This window comes from Xenopus laevis, chromosome 1S (assembly GCF_017654675.1).
Source record: "Xenopus laevis strain J_2021 chromosome 1S, Xenopus_laevis_v10.1, whole genome shotgun sequence".
Classification (NCBI taxonomy): Eukaryota; Metazoa; Chordata; class Amphibia; order Anura; family Pipidae; genus Xenopus; species Xenopus laevis.
This window is the reverse complement of record NC_054372.1, coordinates 92,813,804-92,830,343: the sequence shown is the minus strand read 5'-3', so window position 1 is coordinate 92,830,343 and position 16,540 is coordinate 92,813,804. Positions and strand designations below refer to the sequence as shown.

Below are 16,540 nucleotides of genomic sequence, written 5' to 3'. Positions count from 1 at the left end.
GGGATAGATTTTGGTAAACAGCTAGAAGAGAATGTCTGTGAGTCTAGCAAGAGTATGTTCTCTCAATCTGCAAAATATTTTTTTCTGTATGATTATATTCTTTGTATTTCCTCCTTCTTTCTTGTACATATGGTCTTTATTGTACTTAGATTCTTTTTGTACTCTCCTCTTTACTTGCTTCCTCTCTAACACTAAAGTGTATCACGTTGCTCACTCAATCTTACCCCCACTTTTTAAAGTTTTTCTTCTAAACAAAATTACCTGTTTCATTCTTGCTCAGCCAATTTATACAGAATCTATTCCCAGAAAGATTGGATTCTGACAAGAAAAGTCGGCCAACCACAGCAGTATCAAAAATCAAGGTATTCCCCTCTACTTTGTTGTTGTATAAAATGTAAAAATATAATTCAAAGCAAATATAGATGAAATCTATTCATGTTTTGTAAAACAAGGTTATTCTCATGTCTTTGAAAGATATTGCTTGGTATTGAAACCTATTTGATTTGTTGATCTGTTTAATATGATAATATAAAAGGAAATTAGGTTATTCCTTTTATTCCTTGTTATATTATATGGCAATATACAATTATATCATTATGTACGCAAGTTGCACATTAAGGGGCAGATGTATCAAGGGTCGAATTTCGAGGGGTTAAATCCCTCGAAATTCGACTGGGGAATAGAATCGAATAGGGAATTCGGGCAAATAGACGAATGGGCGAATATTCGCCTGGTGAATATTCGATCAAAGGATTTTCATTCGATCGAATGCCTTTTTATACGATCAAAAACTTTGAAAAAAAGCCTATGGGACTTTCCCATAGGCTTTTAAAGCAATTCGGTAGGTTTAATCTGGCGAAGTAGGCAGTCGAATGATTTTTAAAAGAGACAGTACTTCGACTATCGAATGGGCGAATAGTCGCAGCGTTTTTTCGCTCGATCTATTCGAATCATTCTACTCAGGTGAATTTACGCCAATTCGATAGTCGAGGAGCACAAAAAAACTACTCGAAATTTGTTTTTTTCCCTCTATTCATTCACCCGAGCTTGGTGAATGTGCCCCTAAATCTTTTGATAGGCAAAAACCAAATCCATCATTTTTGGATTCAGGTGAATACCAAATTATCACATAAAATACTTTGGCCACAAAACAAGTGGTCTCCTTGAGTTGCCCAGTACATTAATGTTGGGTTCATTTTAGGATTTGAATTTCATTTGGCTAGCCATTAAAGGCTATGGTACACAGGCAGTATTTTCCATTGGCAGAGAAGGTCCTTGTTGCCTTAAATTGCTTTCAATGGAACCACTTGACACAAACTGAGAACACTTTATTATGCATTTACTTTCCATTCTAGATTAATGTTTTCATTTATTTTAAACTTTTAATCGATCACATAAAGATGACACAGATCATTGTGGGTACTGTGGGAAATTGTGCCTAGAGGTCTACATTGTTTTCAGGGGTACATTTAGTCAGCATAGCAGTAGTAGTAGTTCCCATGGGGGAGTAGGCAAGTAGCTGTAAGACTTGTTCATCAATCTAAGGGTTAGCAAAAGGGTAGAAAGGGATGATTATAAGGGATAAGAAGCAACTTTTAAACTTGAGATTTAATTTGAAATAAACAGGGGGGTAAGGTGAGCACTAAAATGAAAGGGAAAAGACAACTGAGAAGAGCAAGGCAAAAGAGAAAATAGAAAGAAAAAGGAAAATAGGGGATCTCAGATTGAGCATGGAAAAGGAAGAGGAAATGAAAAGAGGTTACAACACCATCACCAATCGGTGGAAGACCAGCAGACCAATATCTGACATTCTGTATCTAATCCCTACTGCAGAAACAAGCAAATGACCTAGTAAATACACTGATGAAGTGCACACCTCATTACATTCGATGTATCAAGCCCAATGAAACCAAAAGACCTAAAGACTGGGAAGAGAGCAGGTAAGGAGTGAAAAGAACTGCTTGTAAGTTGCTGTATCATATTATCATAATTTCTAATATAATTTGTATTTATTTATGCCCATTGTAGAGTCAAACATCAAGTGGAGTATCTAGGCCTGAAGGAGAACATCAGAGTGCGTAGAGCTGGTTTTGCTTATCGCAGGGTCTTTAATAAGTTTTTACAGAGGTAAGAAATCCATTATGGTTGTCCTAGGGCATTATAAGGACACTACAGGGCTAATCTAACTGATGTCAAAGAAATTACACTTTATTTTTTGCTGTTTTTGATACCTTTCACCAGTTTTACCCACCATCCATGTATGTACAAGGGAGAAGGCCACGAGACAAAAGTAAACCTTGATCTGCATCCCTCCCTTGTTCAACATGAGTTGAACGAATAGGACTTATGTGGATCATACATTATCACTATTGACTGTTATTTTTCTGCTGGTAAAAAAACATACACTTTATTTGATATCTTTCCTAGATATGCTATCCTCACACAGGAAACATGGCCTAGGTGGAGAGGGGATGAACGTCAGGGAGTACAACATCTTCTAAAATCTGTGAACATGGATTCAGATCAGTACCAGATGGGCAAATCCAAAGTGTTTGTAAAGAATCCAGAATCTGTAAGTTGTTATATAGTGTATGAATGCATTTGTGCAAATATAAGTGTCTAATGGTTTTGTTTTAATGTATTAAGCAGTAAGAAACTCCATAGCTAAGATGTTTTATCAGTTTGTTTTAGATATTATAAGTCTGTTATCTTATCATATTACATATTACTTGCAATACTTGAGACCAGAAGTTTCCTAGATGGTGCTATATTTCTATTATTTGGAGTATAGCGAATAAACATTAATAAACTAACAATTTAATATAATTGTTGCCATTAACACAGAGTTTTACCAATATTTGATTCCTCTACATTACGTTGGGGTTAACAATAACAACAAATCCACCCCTCTTCTTGACAGCTTTTCTTATTAGAGGAAATGAGGGAGAGAAAATTTGACACATTTGCCAGAACTATACAGAAAGCCTGGAGAAGATACATTGCTCGGAGAAAGTATGAGCAGATGAGAGAAGAAGGTAGTGTGTAAACTCTTGGTTCCTTGTCTACTAATCCCAAATTGATTTATGCTATACAGGAAAATTACAAAAAAAGAGCATTAGAATTTATAATGGGTCATATATAATTGCAAATTGCAAATTGCAATTTTAAGCACAACTCGCCCAATTGTGCTGATGTTATTGCACTGACATAGCCAGGATTGTGTTATTTCTGGTGCTAATCATCAATGAGGTTATCTGCTATGCCTATTGATGCAGCCCCAGAGTGAACCCTGGAATTACCAGCCTGAAGGTGGCAGTAACCCAAGGTTTGTGTCACCAAAGGACTGTCTTTGGATGGAAGTACCTGCAAGGGATGATGATGCTTCCTTTTTTGCGTATCTGCAACTTGTCATTAATGAGTCCTTAGGTTTCCAAAATGGTTGGTAAGATAGAACTTAGAAAACTGGTTGCTAATTTCTAATTAAACTGCAGCTATTGTAATAGTCTAACTCGAAACAAATGGATTAAGTTAATGCAGCATACTTTCCTGTTTTGGTAAGCTTAATACTCTATGGTAACTGCTGTTTGTTTTTTTGTTTGTTTTTTTACACTCGTTTTTAGAATCCAAGTGCCAGTTGCATTTTTGGTTTCACTAAGGGGTACAAAGCCTGCCCCTCATGAATACAGTGTGCTGAATGCAAGTAGTACTGTATTAATAGGGTGAACCACAGGTTTCTGTGCAGAGACCTATGGCAGTTCTTATAATGTGTATTTATTTTACGGATGTTTAGGGATCCAATATGTTGTTTATTGGATAAGCTGATTGCTAGGTAATGTAGATGCATACATAAATGTCTATGTATGTACTAGTGTAAAGCACTAGTAAAAAATAGGGTTACAGAGCTGGAAAACTGAAAGACATATTTTGTTTAGTAAACTGTGCTAAAATATGAGAATGGAAATATTGGATTGGACAATTTACTGGAAGGTTGTTTTCAGCCTTGTCTACACATTGGACAATTTATTGGAAGGTTGTATTCAGCCTTGTCTACACATTATGCATTTTGTTCATCCCTAAATAAAAAGGAGAGAGCTTACTAAAAAATATTTGTGTATACCAAATAATTTTGCAATAAAAAGTAGATCAATTCTAAGCCAAATATGTTGTACCCATTTTCCCATTTTAATGCAAATGGAAGGCCACTTAGTCAAGGTTTTTGAAGTATGTCTTTGCATCCCTAATAAACTCATCATTTGGTTACAGCCTCCAACATTTTATACGGGCTCAAGGAACGCAGGAGAAATAGCATTAATCGTAATTTTGTGGGAGATTACCTAGGTATGGAGGACAGACCTGAACTGCGTCAGTTTATGACTAAAAGGGAAAGAATAGACTTCGCTGATTCTGTGACCAAATATGACAGGAGATTTAAGGTAAGTAGTTATATAATGTACATTGGCAAAAATAGCAGTAGAGGTTTCAATATAGGCCAACTAATGATGCCCAAGTTTTAAGACCTTCCCCAATCTCTCCTCTTCCTTATGTCTGTTCACTAGCTGTCTTTTAGTGATGTCCTAGCTTATTTCTACATGCTTCCTTCATAAAAGAGGCATTAGATTATTACAGGTGTCTGGTGTTCTGTTTTCCTATTTGTTATTACTATTGTTCCTCAAATATATTTAGAGTATAACAGTGTTAACAATAAACAAAAAACAATAGTAATGGTCATGCTGCATGAGTACAAGGATATTAGTTTTAAGAAATGATATAGAGGAGCATAATGAACATTTACATATGTGGGTAGTTGAGGATTAAACAAAATTCTCTAACACTCAGTCTTGCCATGTCCCAACCCTGGACTTCCCAGGTAGATGCTCCTATAAGGACAAATAAGACAATTGATTGCACTTGTAAAAATGTTCTGTTTGCAGAGCTGCCTCAAAGGATTTTTTTACTCAAAAAAAATCTGTTTTCCCTTAGTCTATAAAGAGGGACCTCATCCTTAGTCCGAAATACCTATATTTGATTGGGCGTGAAAAAGTGAAGAAGGGACCGGAGAAGGGGCAAATCAAAGAAGTACTGAAGAAGAAAGTGGAGATAATGAATATTCAAAGTATTTCTCTCAGGTAAGCCAGGATGCAGCATGAGCTTTTGCCTCACAAAGCTGAACAATATTAGATATAAAAAAAGTAATTATGGTGATCAGATACATTTTCTAAATCAACCATGCATCCTCCTACAATTAAAGATAATGGGAAAAGCATGAGCAAGTAAGACTTGGACACATTTCTGTATTTGAGAGTGAATATTGCTGTTGTGTACTATTAGGGCCATAATTACTTTGAACTATAATAACATGAATGTAAATAAAAACAGTACATAAAACTCCAAAAAAAGTGCATTTGTAATTAATAATATTTTCATTCTTTCCTTCCTTGGGCCTAAAATCTCTCTTTTTCCACTGCCTTTCCATTATTTTACTGAATAGTAAAGTAATTTTCCTACTAAACTGAGTCTCCTACAATAAAGCAAAGCTTTATATATTGTTATACAAGAGTTGTATACAAGACTGGATTTGTGGAAAGGTCATAAGGGCACGGCCCTAGGGCAGCTGGGTTTTAGGGGGTGGCATGCTCTCCAACCTTATCCACATTGATTCATAAGCACTAGGGGTGTGCAGGAGATACAATGTTTTTTTAATTTCCTTTGTGCCAATCCCCCAGTGCTCAGGATCCAATAATGAAAAATTGTGCATGTGGACGAATGAAGAGAAGGGGACGGGGGCAATTAAAGGAAAACTATACCCCCAAAATGAACACTTAAGCAACAGATAGTTCATATCATATTAAGTGGCATATTAAAGAATCTTACCAAACTGGAATATATATTTAAGTAAATATTGCCCTTTTACATCTCTTGCCTTGAGCCACCATTTTGTGATGGTCTGTGTGCTGCCTCAGAGATCACCTGACCAGAAATACTACAACTCTAACTGTAACAGGAAGAAGTGTGGAAGCAAAAGACACAACTCTGTCTGTTAATTGGCTCATGTGACCTAACATGTATGGTTTGTTGGTATGTTTGAGAGTACAGTGAATCCTACGATCCCAGGGGGCGGCCCTTATTTTTTAAAATGGCAATTTTCTATTTATGATTACCCAATGGCACATACTACTAGAAAAGTATATTATTATGAAAATGGTTTATTTACATGAAGCTGGGTTATACATATGAGCTGTTTTATGCAATATCTTTTTAGACCTACATTGTTTGGGGGGTATAGTTTTCCTTTAAGGGCAGCAGTCCTAGGAGTGTCCAATATGTTAATCCAGCCCTGGGTGTATAAGTCTTATAAAGTCTTATAAAGTCTTATAAGGCTTATTAAGCCAGTGCTTTCTCAACCACATTTTTTGTCCCCAGTACCCGACAAGATGACTTCTTTATCATGCATGAAGTGGATCATGACACCCTCATGGAGTCAGTGTTCAAAACAGAGCTTATTAGTCTGATGTGCAAGAGATATGAAGAGATCACCAGCGGAAAACTGAAACTTAACTTCGCTGACACGTAAGAGGAAAAAGGAATGGTGTGTCAATGCTGAGGTGGTGGTGATATAGCTATGTGTTTGTAGATTATGTAGAGCAAGAAAATGGAAGCATCTCAAACTCTGAGCAGTACAAATGGGAAGAATGATGCTGGACAAGTGTATGTTACTGTAGGATAGTATATAAAATAGTTAATGTGACTGTAAGGCTTATCGCTTATGGTGCTTTTTTTTTTTTACTTGGTCAAAATCACTAAATTGCTGTGATTTGCCATTGAGCACCTCCCACTAAAATCATTTGGAAATGTATAAAAAGTGATGCTTGTAAGTTCCTGGCTGTTGTTGCCTGAAAAAAAAAAGTGTCCAAAATAAATGCTTGGAAAATGCACTTTTTAACCAAGATTGCAATGGGGTGGTCTCTACATGTGCCATAAGCTTAATACTTCCTTTTCATCTCTATCATATGTAGCAATTTTAGAGCTACGTATATTGCAGAAAGGTCAAATACATAGTTATGTGCATGGAAGCGTTCAATATCACTTCAACAGAAACCACAATATCAGTCATACCATACTTTATAAGGGTAGTTCTAAACTCTGAACTGCAGCTTATGCAGAATGCCCTAGGCTCTCTATAGTGAAAAACAACAACCATCCTTTCTTTGTACTGCCACATACAATTACTCCAATGAACAGTACAGTATTCATAAGAGCCAACAGTAACTGAAATTTAATCTTCGTTATCTTTGAAATAAATACAAATAAAACAATTTCCTAGGACCCTGTGTACTAATACATATAAAATAGACTCTACATAAATGAAAAATTTGCCGTCTGCACCTTGAAACATAAACAACATCTCAAAGTTACAGTATTTCCCAATAAGCTGAAATTGTTTTATATTATCTATATTCAGAAGAAGAAAACATTCAGGGTCAATATAGTTGTTCTCTATTATAAGGGCAATATCGTTCACAGTGTTTTACTAAGATTACTATAACACAATAGGGCTCATTTACATGCGTAGACACATTGGGCAAATTGTACTCTTCCCAGTGGTGTAACTACTGTTCAGCGGGGGTACACCACCCCTCCAGAAATGTGCCAAATGTTTTCTTGACATGTAGGTAAGCAAAATTCTCTACACATGGCATTGCATCTCATGTGAGCCTCAATCGCACCCTCCACACCCCAGATACTTATGCCACTTGCTCTTACCCACAGTGAGTTGCATCTAAAATCACTTGCATTACTTGGTACTTGCATCCAGGATCCATACAGTTGCACTCAGGGCATGATCACCCTTCCTGCCTTTTGTTCTGTATGGAGATGAAAGTAGCTCCAGGGTTCCCTCAGTGCCCTGCACCAATCACTGTCATTAACATACCGAACACAGGAACTGACATGAGCAAACATTGGAACCGATGATGGGCAAATTTGGTGCAGTTGTACCCACATTGTGCGCACAATGACGCATGAATTCTGTGGAAAACCGTGGATTGTGGGGGGAAAACATGGCAACTGCATCCCAAACTGCACTTTCCTTACTGCATCAGTTTTAGGAGGTTATTTATTAAAATTCTATTTTTTCTCTCTAAAAATTCAAAAGTTTTTTAGAGAGAAAAAACAATGCCCCGAAGCTGCTAAAATTCTGAATACGAAAATAGTCCATCTAAAACCCGTCAAATTAATGTAAAAGTCAATTGCAGCTGTCCCTTTAACCATTTGAAGATGTTTTTAACCTTCACAAATTTATGGTAGTTTTCGGGTATTTGACGCTGGTTTTCACTCGAAAACAAGATTAATTCAATATATTTGAGGTATATAAACTTTGAAATATTCATTGAATATTTTTTATTATTTATATGTTTTTTTTTCGATCTGATTTTTCCGAGTTTAATTATTAGTAAATTTGTGGGTGGGAGTAAGGTTAAGTTTGTTTCTGGTGAATTATGGAAAAAAATGAGTTTTGTATTGGGGTATTGGGACATACATAACAGAACAATGTCATACAAACAGGTTTCCTGTTGGAGCTCCACATTTTGCCCTTAGGTCTCCAAATGGACAGCCCTTACCCAGAGGAATACATAAATAATGTATGTATATAGACTTCTGATGAAGTGACAATGAGTCACGAAATGCGTTAAGCCTGTTCCCCTGCCCACTTCAATTGTTTTTTAAATGGATTTTACCCAAGTTCGATTTCATTGTGAATCGTGACCCGGTAAAGTGATCCTCATTGCAAAGTTTTGAAGTCCAATGTCATACAAACAGGTTTGTGGAGAGCTTGGACATGCTTAGGATAATAAAATTCCTTAGGACCGCCACATTTTGCCCTTAGGTCTCCAAAGTGACAGCCATTAAAAAAATGATACATTCCATATAGATAACAACCTGGTTACAATCATTTTATGTAAAGCCTTTACCTAAAGTAAGGATGTCCAGTCTCCAAATTAGCTTTGCAAGTCCCAGCATGCAATCACATTAATTATATATAATAAATGTATAAATATTAATATATAGTATATTTTCCTCAAACATCTTTGGGGGCCCATTGTTTAATAATAATTTACCAATGCATTTAAATAACTAAAAAGTATATTACAGGACAGGTATGGTATCCATTATCTGGAAACCTGTTATCCAGAAAGCTCCAAATTACAGAAAGGCTGTATCGATTTTATCCAAATACTCCAAATTTTTTAAAATGATTTAATTTTTCCCTGTAATAATAAAACAGTAACTTGTACTTGATCCAAACTAATATATAATTCATGTTTATTGGAAGCAAAACCAGCCTATTGAGTTTATTTTGTGTTTCATGATTTTCTAATAGATTTAAGGTATGGAGATCCAAATTACTGAAAGATCCATTATCTTGAAAACCCCAGGTTCCGAGCATTCTGGATAATGGGTCCCATACCTGTACTAAAATAGCACTGTATGCAGTAAATGTAGAATTTGTGTTAAAGGCATTTCAATGTCATACATAATGTGCCAAATAGGTAACATGGCACTTCATCCACCATATAAAGCTCCTAGTCACATACATCAATAAGGCAAAGTTCTCTTTGTAACCAGAGGAATCAGCAATGGGCAGAGTGTTTTGGTCTAAGGCTTGTCCAAAAGCAGGCACAGGCAAATGATGAGGCAGATTAAATCCTTGCTGCCCTGTGCATTGTGAATTCAAGAAAATAAATATTGGTACTAAATGGCAAAAAGACAATTCTAGGCAATTATTGTGAAATGTATATTACTTGAATATGATGAGAAGTTATACATTAAGCAAGGGAAGGGACAGATCACTCTGTATGCAAGAAGATGAGCAGAAATAAAATATTTATACCTTAACTCCTGACAATGTCCATTCCCAGACTACAGCTGCGGGTCAAGAAAGAAGGTTGGGGAGGTGGTGGAACAAGAAACCTTCAATTTATTAGGGGGCAAGGAGAAATTGCTGTGCAAAAAGCAGGAGGCAAGATACTGGTCATCAGCGTTGGGGATGGTCTGCCAAAAAATTCTAGTAAGTATTAAACAGTATATGTGAGCGACAACTATACAAAAGAAGGTTTACGAAGTGCAAAGCCATATTTCAATGTGCTTACAGCATAAATGATTGCTTCTTTCCATATCCACGCTATGTAAGCGGCAAGAAACGTTTTCTAAAGACTAGCACCAGAATGGTCATCAAATAAAGACAATTTTGTCACCAATTTCTGTCAGTCATGCCGTAATGTGAAAAAATTCCAGAAATTGTATTGTGAGAGATGTGATGATTTTTTTAGTGAATTAATAATTAGTATAATGTGAAAGTACTTGATTACTAATATTATTTAATTGGCCATAATTACATTTAATGTTAATACTTACTATGGAGTTACCTTACTCATAGGTCAACATTTCTCTTTTTTATCAGAACCTACCAGAAAAGGTGCCCCACAATCTCGAGGACACAAAGCCCCTCCAAGTCGCTCTGCTCCTCCACCTCCTTCTTCAGGTAAGTCCTTGATTTCTAATTGACACCTTGGCCATTTTTTTATTTCATTTTCATTTCATCATTGGCCATTTCTACCTGTATTCATGCCCTTTACTCTCTTAATGCTGTCTTTAATTTTAGGTTCATTCAGAAATGGGGCTCCTCAATTCCCCAAGGGAACATCAAGGAACCCTTCTTCTGTTCAGGCCCCTAGGCAGCCCAGAGCACCACCATATGCTGCTATCCCAAAACAAACTGGTCCCCGGAGAAGCCACATCCCTTCAGACCAAAATATGGATTTCCTAAATGTGCCAGATCAGGGTGTAGCTGGGTAAGAGGAACAAACAGTGTTTAATTATATACTTACATGTGTGATATTGGTTATACTAGTTTTCCAACAAAGCAACAATCTATATAAAATATCATATCATAAAAAAAGTGCATCCATGCAATGCAATCATATCACATGACTAAGATATCAGATAGCAAGAATAGTATGCTTATGGTTAGGAAGCTGAAATATAATAGGGATACAGTGCAAGTGCTGGATCTCTAAGAAATTTAATATTGTGCTCCTTAAAAAGTCATACATAAAAACTTGCGCTGTGCCCATATAGCATTGTAAGCTGAACTGTATATGGATTAATCTTACTTAAGAGAGTCCTGGACTTGACACTTCACATAAGAAAGCATTAAAGGAACAGTAACACCAAAAACTGAAAATGTTTTACAATAATGACAATATAATGTACAGTTGCCCTGCATTGTTAAAACTGGTGTATTTACTTCAGAAACTCTACAATAGTTAATATAAACAAGCTGCTGTGTAGCCATGGGGGCAGCCATTCAAGTTGGATAGAAGAAGAAAAGGCGCAGGATACACAGCAATATATAAGCTCTGTAATATACAATGGGATTCTTAAGAACATATCTGTTACCAACTGTGTATCCTGTGCTTGAATGGCTACCCCATGGCTATACAAAAGCTTAATTATATAAACTCCAGTTGCTTTTCTGAAGCAAATACGCCAGTTTTACCAGTGCAGAGCAACAGTACATTGTATTCTCATTCCTTTTAAACACTTTAATTTTTTGGTGTTACTGTTCCTTTAACTACAGGTCTCAGAATGCCTCCTTTCATCTGAATGCTCTTCTACTTGAACGTCATGAAGGGTGCAAAAGTAGGGAGTTTAAATGTGCATGACCGTTGCCCACTCACATTCATCCCTATTACATGTCAGAAACAACCTGTGCTTTTAGTGCAATTCAAGTGGAACACTTCGTCATCCAACAGGATCAAAAGTTTGCACCTTTTGCCGGTTATTTAATTTAAAGTCAAACAAATGATTAAGAAGATCTACCAGGGTGTGGAGTATGTTACCCTACTAGCAGAGTAGATTTCAGAAGGCTTACAACTTTCATCCTGGCTAGAACAATACTGTTTGAGCTATTTTTTCCCTGTGCAATTTTATTATTATCCTTTATTCCTAGGCACCTATAGAGATTATACATTATTCACATGAGTGCCTCCCCAGCGGAGCTTACAATCTATGGTCCTTTTCACATTCACAAACGCTATGGTATATTTTAGCCAATTAACATTCCTGTACGTTATAGAAATCCAAACTACCCAGAGAACATACAAACTCCTTGTAGCTAGTACCCAAGGTGGAACCAAATCTAAGACCATTGAGCTTCAGGGCAGAAATACTACCGCTACACCCCCATGCTGCCCATACAAGTTGGAGTATTTTGTTGTCCTGGCATTTTGTAGCTGTTTTGGGGGGTCAGATCACCCCTCCATTAACTATGAAATGAAATAGCCTAGAAGAGGAGTGGTCACCACAAAAAAATTAGAGGAGGGATGTGCAATTGTTAAATGCAGCTGTCGTGCTCAGCTGCATTTAACAATTTGACATCTGGAGACAACACCATTATACCCCTGAGTGTGTCAACTGAGTGGTCAGGACACATGTTGAACATTTTCTGGCAGATAAACAACAGAATGTGTTGAGTTATAAAGGTAATATAGTCTTCCCAGTTCTTTGAGTTTTTATTATACTATACATTATCATATATTCTGTGTAACTAAATATCTTGCTCATTACAGTTCTATCTTGTGTTTATTTGAGGACATGCAACAGGGAGAAAATTCATTCTAATGCTAGATTTGTATCGTTATTGTTAATTTTGTTTTTTTAGATAATCTATATAGCTTTCACTGAATTCATGAGACTACCAACTGGTTGATAGGGTAAGGGGGTCTCTAGCAGGTAGAAAAATATGAACTGCAAAACTTAAACAATTTTAACATAGCTACAGTATGTGGAAAATAGAGTCTCTGGGTCTAATTTTATTATTTGACACAATATTCTAACAAATATAAAATGTTGTTTTCCAGGGCACAGAGAAGAAAGAGTGTTGGTCATCGACCCCCACCAGCAGTTGGACGCCCCAAACCTCAATCCAAGCCAGCAGGGCCTCGCTGCAAAGCTATCTACCAGTACTTGGGCCAGGATGTGGATGAGCTCAGCTTTAATGTTAATGATGTCATTGATATAATACTAGAAGGTACAGTAACATTTCTGTAATAAAAAGAACAGAGAGCTCCAACCACTGAATGCACCTTTTGTGGTATCGGGTGCTATACTTGGACACCAACGCTTGCCTTAAGGGTGAACACTCATATAAAGGAAGTACCAGCAACACATTGAAAAATGTTATTAGTTCAAGGTTTATTTAACCCCAAAACACAAAGAAATAGGCATGTTTGTATGTTAAATAAATCTTGCACAACAACTTGCACAACATACATGTTTCAGTGTGCTGCTGGTACAGTCTGTGTGATATGACACTAATATTTTGTTATAGAAATATATGTTTTTCAGGGGACCTGAAAAAATCTGGAAACATGTAACATTAGGGAAATGCATTATGTTTAATATATTGGTAGGATGGAAAAAAAAAAGCAGCCTGAGAATCAGCCCCTACCCTGGCATCAGCCTTCTACCTTGCCTGTACTCAGAACCATTGCCGAGGAGCTGGCATAAACAGAGGATTTCAGCGCTGAAATGCAAAGTCTCACATTTCTGCTCACAAATTCTGCCTTGTGTGCCTGCACATGGGCTGACACAATGGTGCAGGTGTAGGTGCAGGCAAGGAAGAAGGCTGATGCCAGCGTAGGGGCTTATTGTCTGCTTACATTTTTCCACAAGATCAGATACATGCTTACAGCCTTAGGCTTGGATGCAGTAGAGTACATATTTGAAGACTAGCAGTGATGCCACATTATTTGTGGTATGTTTTCATCAATAAATGTATCTCTACAGTTGGAGGTTGAATTTGAATGTTTACCAGTTCTCCTTTTACTGCGTATACTGCAGCTCATCTGTTTGAGATCATACGCTATACTTACTATTATTCCATAAGTGTTGTTTATGGAGACGCAGAACAGTGATGTACTCTTATTGCTATATGTACCCTGTGAGTGGTCCACAAATAGAAAACCTTTTTGGTGAGTCTTTAAGCCACTCTGTTTACCAATGAACAGCATAAGGCACTTTACAATGCTGTATATACAGGAATGTACAGTTTAGTAAATGAAATTAAACTCTATCCACCATGTTGATTAACACACTCAGTCAGGGCAGTTAAATTGCTTTGTTGTGCCCTAATTCAATAACTGATGCCCAGATTGGCAAAGTGTCACTGTTATACTGCAGCACTATATGCAGATTTGTTTTAGACTTATTCTTCTTTGATCTTTATAAATTGTATATAATTTTTCTCCCATATTTCAGATCCTTCAGGGTGGTGGAAAGGAAGACTGCATGGAAAGGAAGGATTATTTCCAGGAAATTACGTACAGAAGATATGATTCTATATGGCAATATTAAAATATGTCTTAGGAACATGTAATCACATGTATAAAACCGATTATTTTTTTCCTCAAAATTGCTTTCGGTACTTGAACAGATTAAAGGTATGTTAACCTCTGTAAAACAAAAATCTCTGCTAATTTGTGTTTTATCTGTTTATTCTTTTGTCACTAATAGGCATGGTAAATAATATAATGTTCTAAACATCTTACCTGTATAATACATCTACAGCACATACTCTACAGTGGTGTGTGTGAGAAGGGGAAGTTTCCGGAGCTCAATTGCCATGGGATCAGCCCCTTAAAGGAAAACTATACCCCCCAAACAATGTATGTCTCTATAAAAATATATTGCATAAAACAGCTCCTATGTAAAACCCTGCTTCATGTAAATAAACCATTTTCATAATAATATACTTTTCTTGTAGTATGTGCCATTGGGTAATCATAAATAGAAAATTGCCATTTTAAAAAATAAGGGCCGCCCCCTGGGATCATATAATTCACTGTGCACACAAACATACCAAACAAACCCTACAAGTTAGGTCAATTAACAGATAGAGTTCTGTCTTTTGCATCAACACTTCTTCCTGTTACAGTATTGAGCTGCAGTATTTCTGGTCGGGTAATCTCTGAGGCAGCACACAGACCATCACAAAATGGTGATTCAAGGCAAGAGATGTAAAAGGGCAATATTTACTTAAATATATATACCAGTTTAGCAAGATTCTTTAATATGTCACTTAATATGATATAAACTATCTGTTGCTTAAGTATTCATTTTGGGGTATAGTTTTCCTTTAAAATAATAGAAAGGTACATAAAATACATACACATAAAAATAAACTACACCAGCCCGGGTACTTTTCTTCTCAGAGCCATGCCACCATCATCTTCTGTTGATCTGGCATCCTCTACACTGCTCTAGGCAAGTTCATGCATAGGGATGTTGGTGCACTACAAGAGTATGGTGGCATGGCCCAGGCCAGTGGATTTTTGGAAGAAGAGGAACACCAGCCTAAAGTAATTAACTAGAACCACCAGGGTTGCTTAACAACTTGGCAAGCCCTCTACCAGTGATTTTACATTTCCTCGACTCTGAAGGTATAACTTGCCAGTCTTGTTTTATTAAATATACTTACTAGTATAATAATATTTTACCTTTGTTATCTGCAAATCTGCACTTTTCCCTAAGCAAAACCATTTCCTTTCCTCCAATTATACAGTACATGAAACATTACACTATAATTATACAGGTATAGGATCTGTTATCTGGAATGCTCAGTACGTGAGGTTTTCCAGGTAATGGATCTATCTGCTTAAAACATTTAAAAATTAAACCCAGTAGAAATCAGTATGGATTAATAAAATCTTAGTTGGGACCAAGTACAAGTACTGAGAAAAATTATTACAGAGAAAAAGTACTTTTAAAATTAAGTCTATAGGAGATGTCCTTGTTGTAATGAAACTTTCTGAATATCGGATTATTAGATAAGAGTTCCCATACTTGCAAATTATAGCTGCAAGTTACCTAACTACTACAGGTATGGGACCTGTTATCCAGAACGCTCTGCAGTTTTCAGGATAAAAAATCATTCCGTAATTTGGATTGTCACACCTTAAGCCTACTAGAAAATCATGTAAAAATTAAATAAACACAATAGGCTGGTTTTGCTTCCAATAGAGATTCATTATATCTTAGTTTGGATCAAACAAAAGGCACTGTTTTATTAATACAGGTACGGAACCTGTTATCCAGAATGCTCGGGACCTGAGGCTTTCCAGATAACGGATCATTCTGTAATTTGGATCTTTATACCTTAAGTCTACTAGAAAACAATTTAAACATTAAATAACCCCATTTGTATGGTTCTGCTTCCAATAAAGGTTCATTATATCTTCGTTTGGATCAAGTACAAGATACGGTTTTATTATTATAGAGAAAAAGGAAATAATTTTTAAAAATCGTGATTATTTGGATAAAATGGTGTCTATGGGAGATGGCCATTCCGTAATTTAGAGTTTTCTGGATAATGGGTTTCCGGATAACGGATCCCATACCTGTGAATAGGGAAATCATTTTTAAAATTCTGTAATATTTGGATAAAATGGAGTCTATGGGAGATGGCCTTTCTGTATTTCTG

At 36.4% G+C, this 16,540-nt stretch overlaps 1 protein-coding gene across 1 annotated transcript in view; it reads left to right on the top strand.

Annotated features, from left to right (window-relative positions):
- myo1f.S (myosin IF S homeolog) overlaps window positions 1-14,527 on the top strand; it is a 41,467-nt gene extending 26,940 nt beyond the window's left edge. Inside the window, exons 16-28 of the mRNA XM_018243633.2 lie at window positions 281-362; window positions 1,834-1,940; window positions 2,029-2,127; window positions 2,428-2,572; window positions 2,921-3,035; window positions 4,264-4,433; window positions 4,981-5,126; window positions 6,421-6,567; window positions 9,918-10,066; window positions 10,460-10,540; window positions 10,661-10,850; window positions 12,921-13,090; window positions 14,320-14,527. Of these exons, the coding sequence (XP_018099122.1) occupies window positions 281-362; window positions 1,834-1,940; window positions 2,029-2,127; window positions 2,428-2,572; window positions 2,921-3,035; window positions 4,264-4,433; window positions 4,981-5,126; window positions 6,421-6,567; window positions 9,918-10,066; window positions 10,460-10,540; window positions 10,661-10,850; window positions 12,921-13,090; window positions 14,320-14,396 (1,678 nt within the window). The 3' untranslated portion in view covers window positions 14,397-14,527. The remainder of the gene's footprint in view (window positions 1-280; window positions 363-1,833; window positions 1,941-2,028; window positions 2,128-2,427; window positions 2,573-2,920; window positions 3,036-4,263; window positions 4,434-4,980; window positions 5,127-6,420; window positions 6,568-9,917; window positions 10,067-10,459; window positions 10,541-10,660; window positions 10,851-12,920; window positions 13,091-14,319) is intronic.
- Window positions 14,528-16,540: the final 2,013 nt, after the last annotated feature.